This window comes from Catharus ustulatus, chromosome 2, assembly GCF_009819885.2.
Source record: "Catharus ustulatus isolate bCatUst1 chromosome 2, bCatUst1.pri.v2, whole genome shotgun sequence".
In the NCBI taxonomy this organism is placed as follows: domain Eukaryota; kingdom Metazoa; phylum Chordata; class Aves; order Passeriformes; family Turdidae; genus Catharus; species Catharus ustulatus.
Genome location: NC_046222.1, coordinates 30,017,643 through 30,031,138, shown reverse-complemented (window position 1 = coordinate 30,031,138; position 13,496 = coordinate 30,017,643). Strand labels below are relative to the sequence as shown.

The window sequence follows — 13,496 nt, the reverse complement described above, 5'->3', positions numbered from 1 at the left end:
AGCTGCCTCTGAGATTGTGAGAATCACAGTTCAAAGCATAGGTTCATCCTATGCAGGCAACAAAAGATGTAAAGCCTTTTCTTTCTAATTGCTTGCCTGCAAACTCACCAGTATTTTAGTTGGTACTACAATAGAAGTTGTTTTATTTGGGTTTTCTGTTTGCTTGGGTTTTAATATTATTATTATTATTATTTTAAATAGCCTGTTAGTCTTCTTGGAGGACCATGCTATAGGCAGGTTAATCTCCAAGCTGCAGCTGACTTGTGCTGCTTTTGTGTTGACTCTAGGAAGTTCAGTGAACCTTGTCCACTCATTCAACAGCTATAAAAGACTGAAGCAGCTTTCTGATGCTGCCAGGCAACAGGGCTGTCACCACCACAGTGCCTGAGCAGCCATGGTGATGAATGTTATGGCTGTACAGCATCTTCACTTTGCTCACAGTGTGCTCTTGTCTGCCCTTCAGGTCACAACACTGAGTGCAATGGCCAAGATTGTTACTTGGGTCTCTGGCAGTGACTCCATCCTAGGCTGCCTAGTTGGTGGCTCATACAATCTGGCCTTCCCTACAGCTGTTAATTTACACTTCACTTGTTCTCATCTCACTGGTTTGTATTCCCCCTTCTCACACTTCTGAGTAAAGTATATCTGGATATGCATAACAATTTTTCCCTTGTCTCCCAAACTGACACAAAATAACTAATTTTCAATCAGCAGGATATCATAAACAAATGTCTCTCCACCAGTTCACAGATCAACAGCAGAAGTTCACGTCAGGATACAATCCTGAAGTCACAACTTTTCCCATTTCCAGGTAGTTGTTCACTAAGCAATTTTCCCTATTTTCTATACAGATCCTGCACACTGAGAGGAGCTAATCCCCTATGCCTGATACTTACACTGGGAGCACTGATATGTACACTGCTAGTCCACTTCAGCTTCAGAGGTGATGGCATTCCTCTGAGTCAGCTCCTAAAGGACATGCATGAACAACAGGTGTGGGAAGAGGTGCACAGAACAGCTTTTCTGATGACTGTTTTTCACACCACCTTTGGATGTTACAAAAAGCTGACTGGCTGAGACTCTTCCAGGTAAGACTATCTGAGTAAGAGGTCATCGAGTCTGACTAAGTGAACTGCCCAGGTTTAACAAGATAGGAGTGCTGTGCTGAAATTGCTTGCAGGTTGAAGGCTGTGTGCCCCACAGCACTATTTCCTTCGTGACCAGAACTATCTGTCTGACCAAGAAGTGGTGAAACAGAAACCAGCCATCAGCTGACACCGAAATCTGGGATCGCTGAGTCTGGTGGAACACAACCTCACCTTTCTAGAACCTGAAGGCATATAAATGTTATGGTGTGGTCAGTGATATAGAAGTTGCTGACAGGTCACAGGTACTTGATCTAGTCTATTACCTAAAAATTTATCAGTGTAGAATATGAACTATGCCTGGGCTTTAATAGGACAACAACAGCATTAAAAAAAAATCTGATATTTTTTTCTTCATCAAATTGTATTCACATAGCTTTGGCAGTTGCTATGGTCATAATTACACTTTGCATAGAACATGAGGTGCAGAACTCAGAACTCTTGTTCCTGAACAAGAGTCACATAAAAATCACATAACTTCCAAAGTTTTGAAGTGTTTTTGGAGCCACAGTAGCTGTAGTTAGTGGCTATTCACTGATAGCCGTTGGGACGCATTAGGCCATTGGCATTACATGCTCATCCTTAGTTTTGTGTGAAAGCAGACTTCAGAAAAGCTGAGCAGATCAAGTGCCATGCATACTGGGAAACTGGTAAAAAGCTTGAAACTGATAGCAATGCTTCGAAGTATGTGTGGAAGCAAGCAAGAATATGGAATAGGCAGGAAAATAATGATGTCCTCCTCCTCACTGTGAATACAAGACTCAGAAAACACCAGCCTGGAAAGGAGACTAAGAAAGTCGTTTGGAAGCTTTAATAATGCTATGACCCATGCAGGAATGAAAGTTGGAAAAAATAAGCTCCACAAACCAGCTACCAGCTGAGAACTGATCCTTGCCAAATTTTTAATATGTAATAAATATGGCACAATTTGGCAGCAGTAGAGTTCATGTGATTTCTGAAATAACATACATCCAATTTATAAACAAAGTTACCATGAAAAAAGACCCTTTTACAAGTAAAGACAGATGTAGAACTGGTGAAAGCACATCTCCCAGGAAAATGTAGCAGCTAAAAAAGAATAAAGTGTGTTTAATTTACAATTCATTCAACAATATATAGAAAGTCATATGGGGAAACCCAGTGTGCAGAATTCTCCAGCACAAATGGCTTGGAACTTAAATAGTCACATGTACTCATGGAGGTATGACTGGATTATGCAAATACTATTCACATACACAGAAATTGGAAACTGTGGATAAAAGAAAAATTTCAAGATAGGCCGACAAGCGGGGAGTGAGATAATCACAGCATTAAAGACAAATATTGGATTCTCAGTATGTTGTATCATACGTCTACATAAATACAGAAAATGTAGAAAATAAATACAGGCCTACATGATACAGAAAATCCATAGGAATAAATATTACATAAAATCATGGAAAAAATCAACACAGAAAATCAGCAGGACCTTTTGTGCCTGGGCTAAAAACTCAAGCTCAGAATTCTAATGAACAAATTATCACACAAATGCAAAAATTTAAGTGGGAAAGGATCTTTGGTTCTTTGCTCCAATAGTCTGCTCAGAAGGCTGACTTCAAAGCTGGGCTGGGGTGGCTTAGGGCCTTGTCTATTAAAAGCAAAATGCAGGAGGAAAGCATACAGTAAATTCACGAATACAAGCCGCACTGAGTATAAGCCGCATCTCTGGGTGTTGGCAAATATTTTGGTTTTTGTACATAGATAAGCCGCACACGAATATAAGCCGCTCTGTCGTTCGCAGCGAGGACCCGCGTGCAATTAGTAACAGAGCCACGGCAGGGCGGGGTTTACTGGCTGAGCTAAGGCTGTGCAGGCTCGGCCCGCTAGGGGCCGCTGACGGGGCCAGGTGGTCCAGTACGGTGCTGCCGCTCGGGGCCGGCCGGCGCTGCCACTGGGCTCGGTCACCCCGGGTCGGCGCTGCCCCACGGTGGCAGGCAGGGACGGAGCTTCCCCCGCTCCTACGGCAGCGGCGGCGGGTGGGGACGGAGCTTTCCCGCGCCCGTGGCGCCGGCGGCGGGCAGGGATGGAGTTTCCCCGCTCCTGCCGGGGCGGCGGCGGGCGGGGACGAAGCACCCCGTCGGCTCCCCGAGCCGCGGCAATGGCTGCGCGGGGCTCCCGTCGGCTCCCCGAGCCGCAGCAATGGCTTGCGCGGGGCTCCTGTCGGCTCCCCGAGCCGCAGCAATGGCGGCGCCGGCTTCCCCCCCCCCTCCCCGGGCCGCAGCAATGGCGGCGCCGGCTTCCCCCCCCCCTCCCCGGGCCGCAGCAATGGTGGTGCGGGCTTCCCCCTCCCTCCCCAGGCCGCGGTAGGGCCGGCCCGGGTCCCCCCTCTCCTCCCCGGGCCGCGGCAATGGCGGCGCCGGGCCCCCCCCCGTCTCTCCCCTGGGCTGTGGCAGAGGAGGAAAGAGAGCTCTCCCGCCTCTCTCCCCGCCCCCCGTGCTGCCTACAGGGAGCCAGGCTCCACCCGCGGTGCAACAAAGTAGCGATTTGTAACAATCGCAAAATGCCGACTTTGCAGCTGCTCGGCTCAGCACTCTGGCAGGCACTTCTGAGGTTGTATTAGCCGCTCCTGATTATTAGCCGCATTTCCAGTTTAGGAGCAAAATCTTAGTCAAATTGGTGCGGCTTGTATTCGTGAAATTACTGTAATTCCTCATCACAATCTGTTTACAGCTGATGCAATTATATTTGAAAGCAAATTAGTGATTAATAACTTTTTATACTGCTATTTTACAAGCTGCCAAGAAGCAGTGCCACTATACCTGATAGGTGAATTTGTTTATGATTGAATTTGAGAGGTCCTTTTTGAACAGTTTCAGTGGTATCTGAAACCAGTTCAGGTAGCTAGGCTGTTTGTGCAGCATGAGGAGTCTTAAAGAAATGTGAGAGCAAGTAAATTCTGTACCCCTGACACCTTCAAAGTGGCCATTATTGGCTCTCTGATATATGCTAAAAGGTGGAAATCTACCACTAGTACTGTAATACACCTCTCTGTGCCCACCTGATGTTTTTGTGGCAAAACTTCAAAGCCAAAAAAGAATTATCAAGGAATATGTTAGATGATGGAGGAGGGGGGTGGTGGGTGGTAAGGTAGATAAAAGGGGATTATAGGAACTACAGTCTGCCTCTTTAAAAGCCTAGTTTCCAATAGTAGCCTGAAGTGGATGAAACCTTTTCTAAATAGCTGCGACAAAGCAAGCTAGCACCAACCTTTTAACAAACAAAAACTCTACAGACACTACTTTAAGTACAGAGATTTTCACTCAAAGACCACCCTTAAGCTTGGGCAAGATGCTGGCTAATGTGGTGCAGAAGTTATGAACTAGTGAAGTGCTGTCCAAAACTAAGTGGTGTTCTCAGCCTTAGCCTGTGTGTTAACAGGAGCATTGCCTACCCTGGATACATCCAGGTCTGACCGTAAAACAATCACACCTGGCAAGCCACTTCATTGGCTAAAAGTGAGGAGAAACAAATGTGTAGTTCTGCCTCCACAGACTCAGCCAGCCTCTTCTGGGCTATGCCTCAGGGGCCTTGTCCATATAAAGCATGAAAATTCCCCACAGCAAATTCCTCCTCTGTGCGATAAGTATATTGACACAATTCCAGCTCACTGATGGGAGATCTCCGGCATCTGAGGTTAGGTACAAGTAGCAGTGTTACATGAAGTACACCCTTCAGCTCTGTGCAACACAGCTCAGATGTTTCCAGCCTGTTACTAATCAACCTAGTCTGATTATTCAGTACCAATCTTGGCTCTTTTTTGTCAAAAAATGTTCTGAATTAATTTCCGTTCTTTTTTGAACATATCTAATTCTTCATTTTGAAGGAATGGTTTCAAAAACACACACCTGTTCAAAGTTCGGATTGCAAGAGAATCAGCCATTGTTCCCTTTTTGCTTGTGGCAATTTGTCAGACTTCCACCTAACAGTTATTGGGAAATGATGTGTTTAGACAAATCTCCTCAAAAGACTTGCTCATGAGAAGTCAATTAATCTATTTTTAATCCTCTCTTGTTTTATCAGTCATCCATATCCTGATCTGTTAGTTTTGATTTCTCTCAGGCCATGTTCCCCAAAATTTCAACAATTCTCAGTTACAATTATATTTTGAATATATGTATTTTAAAAAGCAAATGTAGGACAATAAGGATTTGCCAGCTCCTCACACTGCCCTGAACCTGCTGTGCAACACTCAGATGTTCTGTAATAAAGGTTTTCTTTTCTTTCTATCAGATTTTTTTTTTTTAGGACACGCTTTTCAGTTCTTTTCTTCAATCTTTTCAAGAGGCACGTTCATCCTGAACATGCCTGGAGCCTAGAATTGGGGTGAAACTACCACACAGAGAGTTGATGAGAACAAAGGGAACAATGGGCAAAACATGATCTACATGTATGTCTCACTAGGGTACCTGTTTTGAGCAGGGTGTAACAATACTACTACTAATAACCACAACAGCTTTATTAATGAAACAAATGCAGTTATGCCAGTACAGGAGAACCTCACTGTCTGGCTCTGCTTCACCCAGCAAGGCTACAGAGAAGGAGGAGGCTGGGGTGGATTTAAACCAGGTATAGCACGTTACAGAGGCAAGTTATGGAAATGAGTTAAATACAGGCTGAACCCAGGTCTATTTCAGAACAGGAAGGGCGAAGATTTCCCACTGGAAAGCTTGGGACTTGCTACAAAAACAAGAGGATGGATGAGGAACTGAAACTATGTATTAACATATGTGCTAACTACTTCAGCTTAGTCCCTAAATTCCCTTTTCTTTGTGTCTTCCTTCCACCACTCCCACAGCACTGCTGCCACAAAGGAAAACACCTCCACTGATGTAGGTTGTGACACCAGAGGTACCGTTCAACTATGCTTCATGCAAAATAGTTGTACTTGTACAAAAATAGCTGAGAGTTCAGCTGTCTTTTGCGGTCCAATCTTGCAGTGGTTTCGGGAGTACATTTTGAACCACCTCCATCAGCTCAGTTTTACAGTCACAAAACAAAGGGAAACTCTTCTCTCATTGTCAGCTGTGTGGACCAAGCACCACAGCTTGGTGTAAAGTCCGAGAATCTTCCAGCTCACCCAAAAGGTCAGATTGCTGCCCCATGAGTTAACAGTTATTTCTTCAGTCAGCTGCTGAATTAAAAAGCCTATAATGTGTTTCTAATTTCTTGAGAGACTCTGCCTGTTTTCCTGGGGGAAAACAAACATTTATGTGCAGCATGACAGAATGAAAAACTGGGTGATGGTTTGATTTTTTTCATTTACTTCAGTGCTTTATTACTTTATGGAAAAAATATATTTCAAGGATATGTTTAATCATACTGGAAGTCAATAGGCATCAGTCCTTAAAAAGCTGGCTAGGGGTGAGGTTGCACAGGTGAAGGGAGAGACTTAAAAAGCCTGAAGTGTCCAGGAGGGGTTGGAGCCTCAGAAGCTCAGTTATCAGAGGTAGGGTGAAATTTCAACATGGATTATATTTTTCCATCAGTTAGTACTGCCAGTGGCTCCCCTTCCTTCAATGTGGGTACTCACCCCTACTTCCGGAGGGTCTGGAAGCCAGCCCAGTTCACCCTGTGCAGTGCTTGTGTCAAGTAGATTCACTGAAAACCAGAAGAGAGGGAAAAAGTAAATTGGTAACCCAACTCATATGGTCCACGGAATAGTTTCATCCTTGTTTTGTCAAGGAAGGTAAAGCCTGCATTTCCTCTGTTGGCCCGCCCATCCTTTGAAACCTTTCACGTTCAAAAAACATGACTAGAGGAAGGACAGAAAGACACAAGACAGGGCACCTGGTCAGAAGTTAAAAGCTCTTACTAATATATGAGACTCCCTCCTACACACATCCAAAAAATACCACCTTGGCAAATTTTAACACTTCCTAAAACTGTCCCAAAAAAGGAAGAAGGAGGCTGAGGCATATTCAAATGGGAACCTGGCATTAGCAGCTGAACACATCTTTCCTTGAAATAGGAAGGTAGCAAACTAAATGGCTAAAGACGAAGGCAATCAAATAAATTACCAACACAAAAGATCAATCAGTGTCGCCTGGAGGGACTATTCAGTACTTGAAACACAGTGGGAAGGTACAGAGGCAGTGTGAAGTTGTAGAAGGGACTTTCCATTGTCACAGTACCCAAAAAGCCAGGAGATGCATCAGTCGTGCAAATTTATGAGCCCCCTACTTCTGACTCAGACTGTCCACCAGCAGACGATGGCCTAGGAATGGTTTAACCCTCTCCCGACCTTCCGACTTTTTTGGCGGGACATCAAGAGAGAGTAATCACTCCGGCCATAGCTTGGTCACCTCCTGCGGAATTGCAGCGATGCTTGCTGCTGGAGTCATGTGACAAAGGAGAAAATCATTGGTATGTTCATTTTTTAGCTCTCAAAGGAATTTGAAAATTCGATCACAGTTTGGCCTAAAGCCTTGATCTGAAGACACATTAAAAATGTGTCACTTTGTAGACAAACACTGAGAAGGCAGAGGAGTTGGAATAAGACATACTATGAGATGTGCGGCTTTGTGCCTGCCTTTGCGTCTGCCAGTGCTGCCAGCACAGACTACTGGTTTCTGTGCACCTAAGTCCCAGCTTGGGAACATAGGAAGTAGGAAAAATTGTTTGGATTCCCTTTTAGGTTCCTGTGGGTGTATTCAGAGGGGTCGTTTCTAAACATCTCAGAAAAGAATTTGGGGGTGAAAGGTAGGAGTGGGGAGATTTTTAAATGGCATTTAAATAACCAGGTTTCCTCCCCCTCATCTGACTGTTTTACAAATACTCCCTGCCAACTATAAGTAATAGTGTAAAGTGCAGATCAGCAAGAGTCCTGTGGAATGAGGAAGCAGGCTGTGGGCCCAGAATCAGAGATAAGAGGGATTGCTCTGCTGTTCTCACCTCTGAAACACCCTTTCAGGATTGGGAGAAGGGAAAAGCAGGAATCCAGGTTTTGCAAGTTCAAAGTGTTCACAGTATGGTCATATGGCAAAATCTTCCTAGCCACAGACTCCCTGTCCAGACAAGGCTCCTCATTCACTTCCCCTCTACTCTCAATCTCTTCAGTTGAGATAATATTCTTTTGTGGTTAGCTCCAAAAACTCTGTCACACAGATAACATCTATGCCGTCTATCCCATCCTCTCCAGGACTGAAGCAGCAATGTGGAAGTGAGAGGGGCTGCATGGCAAGCTCTAGCAGAGCAAGGAAAAATGAACTTGGAAGTGGCCAGGACAGGAACCTGTCAGAGCCCTTGTGCCATGCTCTGCACTGTCAGCAATGCAGTTCTTTCAGCTGCTGAGTGCCCACTGGAGGGACAAAGTCCATTTACAAGAAGTACTTCACAAAGTGAATCCCACAACAGGGGTTCTCCACGGAAAGGATGATTGAGTCAGTAAGACTAGAGAAGCAGAGGAATACAGGTACTCAGGGACTATTAGCTCTCTGGTCCACAGCTTTGCTGCTAGGAATCACATGGCTGTCCAGCCACAGGGGTGGAGGTATCCCCAAAAAGAAGAAAGGCTTCAGGTAAGAGAGGACGCCGGGAAAATGAGCTGTTTCCCTGGCAGACAAGTTAAGGAAGAGTGGATCACAGACACACACAGCCCAAATGAGATGGCTGAGATAGGGGAGAAGCTGGCAGACAGGTCCCTGACTGTTACTGCCAGGTACTGGTCACACGCTGCTGAAAGCGAAGCCTGCCTGGTGCCACCCGATATTACTTCTCACCCAGGCTGGCCTTATCCATAATGTCTGCCGGGTGCATCCACCATGTAGCTGTATCCTTAGTAGAAACGTGTGCTTGTCAAGGACACTCAGCACTCGCAGAATCTGAGCAGAGCCCATGGCTGAACTGCCAGTTATGACAAAGTCCCCTCAATCGAGAGCCCGCAGAAGCAAAGGAGGACTGTCCTTGGGATGGAAAAGCCCCAACACCTCTTGCTGTACAAAACAAAAGTCCCTGGCAGGAATTGACTGCAGGAGGACGTAGGAAACAAAGCAGAGATTTACATTTCCCTCACTTCTCTATTAAAAGTTACCATTCTCCCATGTTTCATAACCACTGTGCAACTACTAAAATGGAAGGAAAAAAATCACTACATCTAATAAAAGACAGTAAGTGATACAGAGAAGGGAAACATGGAAGCCTAAAGAGGTAGAAGAAGAAATTTTAAAGCCCAGCTCTGTCTTCCAGGAGTAGGGTAGGTAAAAGACTCTCCGATAAAATGACTGTCTGTTTGCTCACAAGGGTTAACTCCTTAGAGGGCTTCCTGAGGAAACTGCGGGGGTGTTGCCAGAGGAGGGGAGAAACTTTCTGAGTTTGTGTTTAAACTTGTTATCTGCAAGGCCCGTCTTTGAGGGAAACAGGGGCAGAATTCTCTTGGATCACTGGATATGCCGAGGCATTTGTGCTTCAGCTGGGAGATGAAGGAGAGGGAGAACATACCTGGGCTCTTTCACAGAGCCACCGAGACTGGGACGGGACTTGCCAGGCCGTGGTCCCCCACACCCCGCTGCCCTTCCCTGACCCCCCAGTCACTCTGAGATGTCCCTGGATCCCCAGGGGCGTGGGCAAGGTCCCGTTCCCTGCCCCTTAGCGAGGTGGCTCTCGCTACGCGCCCCAGCCCAGCCCTGCGGGCAGAGGGACCCACACTTACCTTCTTTGCAGTGCGCCTCGGGAGAAAGCAGAGCCCAGAGCAGAAGGAGCCCGAGGGAGAGCTCCATGCCGCCGCTGTAGGTGCTCAGCCCCGGGCTGGCCGGACAGGGGGCCGGGCTCGCAGCCCCCGCCGGCTCCGGCCTCCGTGCCCGGGCTGCCGCGGGCAGCGCATGGGCCGCTCCCGCAGCTCCCGAGCGCGGCGCGCACGTTGCACAAGCGCCCGCCTGGCCCACGGTGGTGATGAAAGACCAAGGCGAGTGGGTGGAGAAGCCTTACTGCCTTTACCTGTTCCAAGGGGCTGGTCACAGACTTCCCATCTGGCAGGCAAATAAACCCACCTTTAAGTCAACCACCTCTTTCCTGGGAGCCTCCCTCCACCTTTGTTCCACTCTGGTAAGAGGCTCCCGATTGCCACCTCCTGGGCGGCCCTCGCCATCCTTCTCGGTCCCGGCAATGGCTTTAAACTGAAATTTTAGGAAGAAATTCTTCGAGGTGGTGAAGTGCTGGAACGGGTCGTCCGGGGAAGTTGTTGCTTGTTCAAGGCCAGGAGGGATGGGCCCCTGGAGCAATCTGCTCTAGTTGGAAGGTCTAGTTCCAACCCCTATGGCAGGGCAGTTGGAAATAGATGATCTTCCAGGTCTCTTCCAAGCCAAACCATTCTGTGATTCTGTGATCATAGATAATGGGGCTAAAACCACTGAGCCATCCTCACTGGATATGTTTAGGAAATCCATTTGTACACAAGCACTGCTGCCCATTTCATTCCCAAGCGTGTCACAGTGAGACAGCAACACCACTTTGTCTGGCAGAATTACTGTTTGTCATTCAGTAAGCTCCTCAGCATTGATGGACAGTACCTGCTTTTCAGCAAAAAAGAAATCATGGAAGAGGAAGCAAACTAGATGGATTCTTTCTCTGTCTAGGAAGACCTCATGGGACTTTTCGTTTTCTTCCTGAGAGACTTAAATATGAAAGAGCTTGCCTTTATTCTGTCTCTTCTGGCATTCATCAAGGATGTTACTCCCACCCATACACAGCTATTACACCCCTCCCCGTAAAACACAGAGGATATTATTACACTTACCCTTGCTGTACGGCTGCATTCCTCCTGCTCTCTTCCTCCTCCTCCCCAAGGAAGGCTAAAGAAAGGACCTTGTCAGGTTGCTTAGAGAGGCTGGGGGATCTCCACCCTTGGAGATGTTCCAGATTTCCCAGGACACAGCCATGAACAATACAGCCACCTCTGTAGCCAACCCTGCTCTGAGCAGCATTTGGGATTGTGGACTCTCTGAGGGCCCTTGCATCTAATCTTTCAGTGAATTCTGTGATTCTCAAACTATACATCTCGAGAAAGCAAGATCTATCCCAAAATGCCTGAACATAGGTAAGAGACATTTCAGAACAAATGGTAACAATACTAAGCTTTAAATGTTACATAGCAGAGTAAAATATAGGTGCAAATTGTTCAAATGTAAGTGGCATTCAGAGTAGTCGTACCTCAAATTTGTTACTCTTTAATCCTGTCAAAAGCTCTCTTTATCAGTCCACAGCACTAAATCTCAAACTTTTATGCCTATGTTTCCCTCACATTTGAGTGACTTGCATTGCAGGAGTAATATAAGACTTTTTGGCCTACAACCCATACCTTGCGTTTGTGCTGGGGGAATGTGTCCATTTAGGTCTTCATTTGTGCAGTTTTGTGTCTTCTTCAGTCTGTGATGTAGCAGTGGGTCAGACAGACCCACAGCTAACTTCTGTGTGATAGGATGACATAGGCAAGGCCTATACAGACCTGAAACGGGGAAGAACATTTACAGCTGGAGGATAAGGCTCTAGGGCAGGCCATCAGGAGCTCATGTCCTTCCTCAAGCAAAAAAAACAAAACAAAACAAACAAACAAAAAAACCCCAAAAAAGCCAGTGTTGAGACCTGACATTTGGTTCCTCAGGGCTAACAGAGTTTGCATCTGTAAAATCCCAGAAGTTACGAGTTCTGGAGTGAAGAGCCTTGAGATGCTCTATCTTCTGATGTGCAGATACTCAGAACATTTGATCTAAGGAGTAGGTAGGAAGCAATTTACTAGGGTTTACTGGAGAACATGGCCTAAAAAACAATTACAGTAATTTCACGAATACAAGCTGCACTATTTTCACCAAAATTTTGGTGGAAACCCGGATTTGCGGCTAGTACTCTGGGGCGGCTAATATAATAACAATATTCTAAAAGCTGCCAACACGGAAGTGAGAGCCCGTGGAAGCCCCAAGCCAAGCTGGAGCCTGGCCAGCCCCGGTAGAGGTGGGAAAGCCTGGCAGAGGCAGGGCCAGCGGTGCAGGGGGCGGGCGGCTGAGCCCGAGCCAGCAGCGCGGGGGAGCCCAGGAGAACTGGGGCTAGCAGTGCAGGGGAGCTGAGCAGAACCAGGGCCAGCAGCGTGGGGGAGCCCAGCAGAACCGGGGCCAGCAGCATGGGGGAGCCCGGCAGCGCAGGGGCCTGCAGTGCCGGCCAGGGCGAACAAACGCGGTGGCGGCGCAGACGGGAGGGGGTGCGAATGAGCCCGGCGGCGGCAGCGGCAGCACCGCCCAGCTGGCCCCAAGCGGCCCCACCGAGCCGTAGCGCCGAGCTGGGCCACCCTGCCCCGTCGGCAACCATGAGCGGGTCGAGCCTGCCTGGCCCTGTCCCGAGCCAGTAAACCCTGCTATGCCGCGATCCTGTTACTAATTGGCAAATTTGTGAAAGTTACACATGGATCCTCACTACGAACGAAAGTGTGGCTAATATTCGGGTGAGGCTTTTTTATTGACAAAGACATCAACGTTGTCGACGCACCGGGAGTGCGGCTTATACTCCGTGCGGCTTGTATTCGTGAAATTACTGTACTTTCTTTTCCTCTCCCTTGTAACATTGGCAGATGGGGATCAGCAATTGAGGTTTTCCAGATAATGGAAATCATATTTACTGCTTTATGGTTTTTCAGATTGGAGATCACCTAGTGTAGCTCACAATCAAAATGTGTGTAGAATGATAGTGAAACAAAACATGATCTAATGTTACAACAGGCTCAGGATCTGAAGAAAATCTATAAATATGTGGGAGTACACTGAAGTAAAAACACCAAATGCCTAGAACTTTGCTGATATCTGTAAAAGCTCTGCTAGATTGCTTTCCCATGTGTCCTCTGCACCAAAATGTAGATCTAAAGGGAGAAAGAGGGAATGGAATGTACACAGAGGCTGTAGCCAGTAGAGTGAGTACCACATGTGCATTTTCATACTCAGCATTTCATTGACAGTGTTACTCTGTTTGTGCATCACAAGTTTGGATTTTTGTCTTTAGAAATTGTTGGGCAAAATTAATTCTCTGACTGTCTAGTAAAAAACACAAACAAAAACACAAACAACAAACAACTAAAACAAACAAATAAAAAATAACAACAAATAAACAAAACTGAAAGAACTTAATTTAAAAATCTTTTTATGTTTTGTTTACAATCATATTCTATGATTCTATGATTTACATCGCCACAGTCTCTCACTCTCATGGCTTTCCAGTAAGCATCCCGTCTTTGGCATGCATTTTGGTATTAAGACGATAACTGCGTCTTTTTAGCTTGCTCTCAGCATGTTTTTGGGCTGAATCTCATCCCGTCTTTCTTGTCCCTCTGAGTACTTC

At 46.5% G+C, this 13,496-nt stretch overlaps 1 protein-coding gene across 1 annotated transcript in view; it reads right to left on the bottom strand.

The window, feature by feature from the left end:
• EPHA1 (EPH receptor A1) overlaps positions 1-9,907 on the bottom strand; it is a 39,954-nt gene extending 30,047 nt beyond the window's left edge. Inside the window, exons 1-2 of the mRNA XM_033053430.1 lie at positions 9,832-9,907; positions 6,715-6,782 (exon numbers count right to left, since the gene is read on the bottom strand). Coding sequence (XP_032909321.1) covers positions 6,715-6,782; positions 9,832-9,898 — 135 coding nt within the window. The 5' untranslated portion in view covers positions 9,899-9,907. The remainder of the gene's footprint in view (positions 1-6,714; positions 6,783-9,831) is intronic.
• Between the last annotated feature and the right edge of the window lie 3,589 nt (positions 9,908-13,496).